Source organism: Acanthisitta chloris, unplaced genomic scaffold, assembly GCF_000695815.1.
Source record: "Acanthisitta chloris isolate BGI_N310 unplaced genomic scaffold, ASM69581v1 scaffold23077, whole genome shotgun sequence".
Lineage (NCBI taxonomy): Eukaryota > Metazoa > Chordata > Aves > Passeriformes > Acanthisittidae > Acanthisitta > Acanthisitta chloris.
In genome coordinates, this window is record NW_008683466.1 from 5,937 (window position 1) to 14,159 (window position 8,223).

Here is an 8,223-nt window from a genome sequence, read left to right on the forward strand (position 1 = left end):
TTCTTCCCTCACCCTTCCTTTCTGGGCTCTGCACATTTCTCAGTGGGTCACCTGGGACATACTGTGCCCAGTCTTAAATGCCATGTACACTATGAACTTCTACAGTGGCATCTTTTTTGTGAGCTGCATGAGTCTGGACATGTATCTGCAGATAGTCCATGGTTGCTTTCCTCACAGCTCCGTCACATGGAGGAAGTCCACTCTCATCTCACCCTTCCTTTCTGGGCTCTGCACATTTCTCAGTGGGTCACCTGGGACATACTGTGCCCAGTCTTAAATGCCATGTACACTATGAACTTCTACAGTGGCATCTTTTTTGTGAGCTGCATGAGTCTGGACATGTATCTGCAGATAGTCCATGGTTGCTTTCCTCACAGCTCCGTCACATGGAGGAAGTCCACTCTCATCTTGTTGATGGTATGGGCCTTTTCCATACTTCTCTCCATTCCTGATGGCCTCTTCACCAGCACAAGGCAAATCCACAACAAAACCATCATGTGCATCCAGGATTTTGGGCAGAAACACTTATTTTGGAAAGTTGTCTTTCGGGTCGTTCAAAACATCCTGGGGTTCCTTTTCCCCTTCCTCTTCATGATGTTCTGCTACTCCCGCATCGCATGTGTCCTCACCACATCTCAGATGCCTGGCTCAAGGAGAGCACTCTGCTTAGTCTTTATTCTGGTGGGTGTCTTCTTTGTCCTGTGGTGCCCTTACAACATTGTCCTCATCCTTCACTCCCTGCAAGATTTTGGTGTGATCAGCAGCTGTGAAAGCAGCAGAAAACTGGACTATGCCATGCAGATCACAGAGAGCTTGTCCTTTGTCCACTGCTGTCTCAACCCTTTCCTCTATGCCTTTGTGAAAAAACGATTCAGGTCATATTTATGGAAGATCCCTCAGGCCATTTTCAGAAGAAGAGCTTTCTTTCACATCCAGCCCTCAGAGACAAGCCAGTCTTGCAGTAGACATGCAGCTGAGATAGAAATGTTGAGCATTGTAACTGTATCAGAAATATTTCACAAAATCACAGAATATCCTGAGTTGGAAGGGACCCATGAGTATCATTGAGTCCAAATCTAGGCCCTGCACAAGACATCCCCGAGAATCACACCATGTGCCTGAGAGCATTGTCTAAACACTTCTTGAGCTCTGGTATTCTTGGGGCCATGAGCACTGCCCTGGAAAGCTGTTCCAAAGTGGGATTGGAAAAGTATGTGTGGGATTTGTTTCTGTTGCAACTGGAATTATTAGAAAAGGATTGTCTTGGATTTACGCTCATAGAAGAAGCCCAGTCCCTGTCTGGAGCGTGTGAGGTGTTAATGGATGAAGGAGCAGCTTATCTTGATGTCGTGTCCTCAAAAATGCAAACTGAAACTTTTGCAGAATTTCCCAAAGGGTCTGATGGAGAAGAGTGATCCCATTATCCCTCCAGCTCGTGGTGTGGACTGGGGAATAAATTTGCCATGTTCATCCATCAGGCCAGAAACCCAGCCTGGGGGTGTCTGCTTCTCCTGGCTCTTACCATCTGCCAGGTAGACAGTAATAGCCAAATAGTTCAACTGGAATCATCCCTTTATCTACCAGGAGAGACAACAAGAGGAATTAGGCACTTTTAAACTGAGTTGTCTGACCAATGACAGTTTTGTGTATTATGATGAGCTGTGCCACACTCAGGTCTGCTGAGCAGGAAGCTCTGTCTTTCCAAGAGATGGATCCTTGACTAAAGATCAGTTTGATCATGAACTGATTTGAGACCAGTTTGATCAGCAACAAAGTTCAAACCAGTAACAACCAGTGAGAAACCTAAAAAATGTGGGCTCAGCAGAACAGTGGCAGAGGTATTTGCCTTCTTAAGAACTACTTTGACAAGATAAAAAAGATCCGTAGATACCATCTGTTACATAAATATTGGCTTTGCAACACCACAGAGTGAGAGCATGGCCTGAACAGGAGAGCACAGAGAGCTGTTAGCCAATCCTTATTACCCAGTGCAGCTTTAATGCTTAAGGTTCTGAGTTTGCTGACCTTTATTTAAAGGTATTATTCACCCCAAATGCTCCTGAACCTTAAATGGTCCCTTTCCAGCCTGGAAACCTATTAAGCATGGGAGTTGCCTAGAATTGTACAAATGAAATTAATAATTTAAGACAAACACTTCTCATCTTAGTTTTATTTCTCCATAAGGTTACTGGACAGAGAAGAGCTTTGAGTTGATCTAGAAAGATGGATTTGTTTTCTCTGCTGTTCTTTTTCTTCCCAACATTGCTACAGCATGTTTCCAAAATGGTAAGGCTTGGAGCTTTCCTTAAAAAAACAAAGCCAGAATAAATATTTAGCTGGTGCTATGATGTGGCCTTCACTCCATGGGTCAGGTCACTGGAGGGAATGTGGAAAGGGACAGCAGCTGGGAAGCTAAAATGAAGATTGTGATCCCATACAGTGGAGGGCTCATGGGACTGTGGAAAACTTATGATGGGATGCTCAGGACAAGGGCAAAGGTAGGGGAAATGGGCGGGGGGGGATAATGTCACTCTCCATGTTATGGGAGAATGCTGCAAGGTCTGGGCTCAGCAACTGGGACAGAGGCTGTGGTGACAGGCTGTGTAGATGAGGGTGGCAGCACCCAGAGGCATAGTGCCAGATGGGGCACGGGGTCCCTGGTATAATCCCCAAACCCCATCCACAGAGTGGGGAGCAGAAGAGATTGAGAAGCAGAGGAGAAAATGGGTAAAGTACAGAAGTGCTGTGGTCCATCTGGGTGCTGCAAGTCTCCAGCTGTGGTGGGCCATTTGCAGGCTCTGGACTTGTCTGGTACAAAGTGAATGCAACTGATTCAAGCTCTCCTCACCTGTGAGGGAAGAACACCTGCTTTGCTTTGCCCTCATGGGGGTTTGCAGTGCTTGCCCTGTTCATTGGCAAAGAACTTCTGGGGCACTGTTCCTTAGAGAATGTCAAAATGTTGGAAACCTTTCCTTCTCTTGACTTTTGAGACCAAATTGGCTCAACTGTAACCCCTTCCTTCAGTCCTGTGTCTTTTCCAGTAGCATTTCCAACATCTAGTCTTGGTTTCATGCTTTCAGCCTGCAGTGCATGTCCACAGCCTGGTCTTAAAGGCAAAAGTCACTGAGTGGAATTCTTTGAGACCTCTTTTTCAAAAACTGGGGTCTGTGTAGCCTAGAAAAGGGAATTTGCTTAAGCTGCTGCCAAGCATATCCCAAAACCCACCAGCCTTACACAGCAGCCCCATAACTCCAATGAGATTACAACATATCTTTGACCTTAAAAACCTCTGTTCATCAAGGGAGAAGTACACACTGGAGCATTCTGCAGGGGCAAGGCAAACACTTGCTGCCAATGGGGACAGAGGTTGTCAGCTGTGTGTCTGTGTATCAGCCCCTGGATGGGAATAAAAAGCACATTCTTGCCCCAGCCTATCTCTAGCCTCAGCTCCCAGACAGGCATAGAGCTCTCATGGTGCTCTGGGTGATTCTTCTCTGCACCTTAACGTCATTGCTGCTCGCTGGGCTCTATGTCCTGGGTGTGTTTCGGAGACGGAGACCTAATGAGCCGCCCCTGGAAAAAGGTACGATTCCCTGGCTGGGTTACCTGATGGATTTCAGAAAGGACAGTTCAGAGTTTCTGAAAAGGATGCAAAGAAAACATGGCGATATTTTCACAGTGCTGGTCGGTGGCTATTACTTCACCTTTGTGATGAATCCCTTCTGCTTTGGCAGCATCGTGAAGGAATCACGATCTAAACTAGACTTTAGGACTATTGCATCTCAACTGGTCCTGAAGGTTTTTGGCTACAAGCCCATCGAAGCCAACCATAGCATAGTGCATGCAGCAAGCATTAAGCATCTGATGGGAGAGGGACTCACTGTCCTGACACAAGCCACCATGGAGAACTTTCAGAAGCTGATGCTTTTCAATCTGAGCTCAGAAAAGGAGAAGCGAGTATGGCAGGAGGACAACCTCTTCCACTACTGCTACAACATTGTTTTCAGAGCTGGGTACCTGGCTCTGTTTGGCACGGAGCCACACCGAGGGGCAGGTAGCAAGGAGAAAGCTGAAGAGCAAGATCGTGTGCACTCCAACCAGCTGTTCCATGAGTTTCGGAAGTATGACCGCCTTTTCCCTTGCTTGGCCTTTGCTTTGTTGCCTCCCAAGGACAAAAGAGAAGCTGAACAGTTGAAGAGGCACTTCTGGAGCATGCTGTCTGTGAAGAAGACCTGGCAGAAGGACAATATCAGTGGGTGGATCAGTGATCAAGATCAACTTCTGGCAGAAAACGGTGTCCCTGAGTACATGAGGGATCGTTTCATGTTCATGCTCCTCTGGGCATCCCAAGGCAATACAGGCCCAACTGCCTTCTGGCTCCTGTTGTATCTCCTGAAACATCCAGAAGCTCTGAAAGCTGTGAGAGATGAGGTAGATAAAGTCTCAAGGGAGAATGGGCAGGAAGTTAAGGCAGGGAGCCCACCAATCACCATCACTAGGGACATGTTAAACCAGACGCCTCTTCTGGACAGTGCTCTGGAGGAGACCCTGAGGCTGGTTGCAGCCCCGATGCTAGTCAGAGCTGTCGTCGAGGACACCAGCATTAAGACAAGCAGTGGGACAGAGTACACTCTCCGCAAAGGAGACAGGGTGGCTCTGTTCCCACACATCTCTGTGCAGATGAACCCAGAGATCCACGATGACCCTCACAAATTTAAATACGACCGTTTCGTAAACCCAGATGGCACCAAGAAAGAGTTCTACAAAAACGGGAAGAAGCTGAAATATATCAACATGCCTTGGGGGGCAGGAGTATCCACCTGTCCTGGGAGGTTCTTTGCTACTGCTGAAATGAAATTGTTTGTCTTCTTCATGCTGAGTCACTATGATCTGGAGCTGGTCAATGCAGGAGAGGAGATTCCAGCGATAGACATCAGTCGCTGGGGATTTGGGACGATGCAGCCTGACCATGATGTTCGGTTCAGATACCGGCTACGCTTTTAATTTGGGGCATCCTTGTTTTGGTGTTTGTTTTGGTGTTACCTCTGAGCCAAATTGCATGATCCCATAGTTATCAGATCCATGCAGTGCCCACACTGATATGATTTTGTTTGCTTAAGAGTTATCATGGCTTTTGCTTATACCTCCTTTACGTGTGTTGCTTCTCTGTGTCTCCAGTTATTGTGGTATTGGGTTGTGTGATAAAAATCTCATCTGCACAGAGAGGCAGAACATGCCCTGCTGGGCTACTCCCATCCCCATCCTGATGGCTGTGAACCCATTGAAATCCCAGAGGAGAACAGAAGCATATTGGCAGGTGGGAACACAAATTAAGGGCTTCCAAGGGACAAGCGTTTTGTCCAGGTGTCTCCCAGGGCTGTCCTAGCAGAGCCATCAGACCCACGGTTCTGGCATTAGACCCATGGAGATGTGTCATCGGGTGCAACTCTCTGGATCACCATCTGGGCTCAGGGGGATGGCTTGCAAGGAAGGGGGGACATCCTATGGTGTGTAGGGGAAAAGCATTTTGGGATTGCACAGGACTTATAGTAGGATGTTTATGGGAGGAACCAAGGGTGGGAAAAAGGAACAATTTAGGTGATTTAGGGAGGAATATTAAGGGGTAAGGGGCTGATAAGGGCTGGTTCTGTGTGAATGGGTGATTGGTGCAGATGCTTGTCTGGTCAATCCCTGCACCTGATCAGCATCATCTGTCCTAGTGTCTTATTAAATTCCTGTCCTTAAATTCAGGACCATGAGTTGGAGGACTTTTGTCCATGGTACGAGCCACTGGCACTAGTGTGTGAGTGAATGTGCAAGCAAAGATCAGGCCAGATGAGGTGGCAATAAGTGGCCTGGGAGTGAGTTGCTGCATACCAGGGTTGGGACTGCATTGTTTTGGTGTCAGCTCCTTACCAACACAGTTATTTTCCAGATGAAATATCATTGGCAGGATGGCATCAGTTTGTAGTGAACTCCTGAAAGGTCAGAGAGCAACAAATATCCTCTCCAGAGATGTAAGAATTTCCTCTGGGTTTTCAAATTATGTTGTCTATGGTCCCCTTCTCATATCTTATGAGATTCCCAAATGGAGCAGAGGTAGAAGGTGCTGAGCACTGACATGCCAACATGTTCCTTCCCATTTAACATTTAAGAAAAGGGAAGATCTTGCCAATCATCTCATTTATCTCATTCACCTCATTCATTACCTCAATTTATCTCATTCTCAGTGGGAGAAGAGAGTTGTAAATACCATTCATTACCTACAGTACTGTTTTCATGTATCTATGTGAGTTAGGAATGCAGGTGGTCACCTGCCTTTCCAGGGTTTTGGGAAGTTATGCATTCAAGCCATCCCCCCCTCAAAATTTAGTCCCAGTCATCTGCAAATACCCAAGGAGATTGTAAAGAAAAGGATGTGGTGATGGGAAGGGGCTAGAAAACCCAACTGGGGTATGAGAAAACAATCTCAATCCTTTATGTGCTACAGCCACTGTGACATTATGTGCCCGTATGTGCTGTCAAAGACCTGTTTTATCTGCTGGATCAATGCAGGAGAAAACTTTGCTCTACAAGCTCTGCTTTGATTTTTCCCTTTCAGTAATTAGGGCTTTGACCACATCAGTCCTTACAGAAGTTAAATCACAGCCTTACCTGTACAGAGTACAGTGGATTGATTTTAATGCTGATTCTAACCTTGGACTGCAGAGATTATGTATGACAAAGGAATGACGCTGAAACATTTTCACATGTGTCCAGATGCCAAAGGAAGATTCTGCTTTGTACTGCAAAGGGCAGAGTAATGTTGTAACTGCATGTTGAGGGCAAACTATCCCAAACTATCCTCACCTGCCAGACTGGGAGTTAACCCCAGACCTCGTGGTGGTGGAATTTCAGGCAGAAACTATCAAGCATCTGTGGCATAACCAAGGAAAACAAAACCCACCTGTCAACGCACAAGGCTTGACTGTGACAGTTAATATTCCCATTAGCAATTCCAACACCTTTTCACAACTTCTATGTTGGCTCTCACCTCTCTTTTTTGTCACCCATGGGCTCATTTCTTTGCTCTGCTACCAACAATTAAGCTGAAGCTCTTCCCACATTCCCACACTGTAAGCTCCAAACCATACCCAGGAATGGCTTGGGTGAGCAGATCAGAGCCATGTTCACATCCTGGCCAAGTGATGTCCTCACTCCAAGGCTCTAGCAAGAGGATTCTTTGTGTGGATGGTCTGCAGGAGGTTGTTCCCTGCTAATACACAGTGTATGTTGGTTATCACTTGTAGGGACTACAGGTCCAGTAGAGGGGTGAGGGGCAGGTGCTGCAGAAAAATGGACTGGGCTTGGGAAAAGGATATAAAAACAATGACAATGATTCAGCAGAAAAATCTGGCTTTACTTGCTTGTCAGAATGGTTTATTTAACCAAACAGTATTGAGTCTATAAAAGACTTCAGACATGCTCAAATGCATGCAGTTGTGAAGCAAAAAAAAAGTCATATATGGAAGAGTATGAAACCTCCAAATGAGTTAATCTGCAATTAAGTTTTATGCTTAGATGGGTTGTCCCCTGGCAGTGAGCTTTCCATCCCAAAGGGCACCAGCAAGAGCAAAGAACCAGCCTGTGCCTACAAAAATCTGACTGGTTTTGTAAAAGAAGTTAAATTGGAGGGAATCCAAGGTCCTGAAAAGTTTATTTGGGGACAGCCCTCGTCGCAGTGTCTGTCTTGTGTAACTCCTCTATTCCTCGTGAGAACTGAGAGTGGAGTCTGGCCCTAAACCCTTGGTTTTCTCCTATAGTGCATAATGAAGACAATACTACTTGAACATTCAAAGCTTTACAATCAACATTTGCTCTCCACAGCACAGTGAAAGCTCCTCTGCTCTCAGTCACAATTCCTGCTCTGCTCACTGAGCAAGAGAGGGAGTACAGGAAGGGCACAGACTCAAGCTCTGCCAGGGGAGGTTTAAGTTATATATTAAGAATAATTTTTTTATGGAGAGAATAATCAGGCATTGGAATGGGCTGCCCAGGGGGGTGGTAGATCCACCATCCCTGAAGGTTTCTAAGATGAGACTGGATGTGGCACTTAGTGCCATGGTCTAGTAACCACAGTAGGGTTGGACTTGATGATCTTGGAGGTCTTTTCCAACCCGGTTGATTCTATGATTCTATGAGTCATGATGCCACATGCTTCAGGTTTGGAAAAATGTGGATTAA

At 46.2% G+C, this 8,223-nt stretch overlaps 2 protein-coding genes across 2 annotated transcripts in view; both read left to right on the forward strand.

Annotated features, from left to right (window-relative positions):
* ACKR2 (atypical chemokine receptor 2) overlaps positions 1–2,822 on the forward strand; it is a gene marked incomplete at its 5' end in the record, with an annotated part of 3,112 nt that extends 290 nt beyond the window's left edge. The window contains 2 exons of the mRNA XM_009078956.1: positions 178–996; positions 2,796–2,822. Of these exons, the coding sequence (XP_009077204.1) occupies positions 178–996; positions 2,796–2,822 (846 nt within the window). The remainder of the gene's footprint in view (positions 1–177; positions 997–2,795) is intronic.
* A 532-nt stretch (positions 2,823–3,354) lies between these two features.
* On the forward strand, positions 3,355–5,004 carry LOC103806276 (7-alpha-hydroxycholest-4-en-3-one 12-alpha-hydroxylase). Its single transcript, XM_009078955.1, has one exon. It carries the CDS (start codon positions 3,472–3,474, stop codon positions 5,002–5,004), a length of 1,533 nt encoding a protein of 510 aa, XP_009077203.1. The 5' UTR covers positions 3,355–3,471.
* The last annotated feature ends 3,219 nt before the right edge of the window (positions 5,005–8,223 follow it).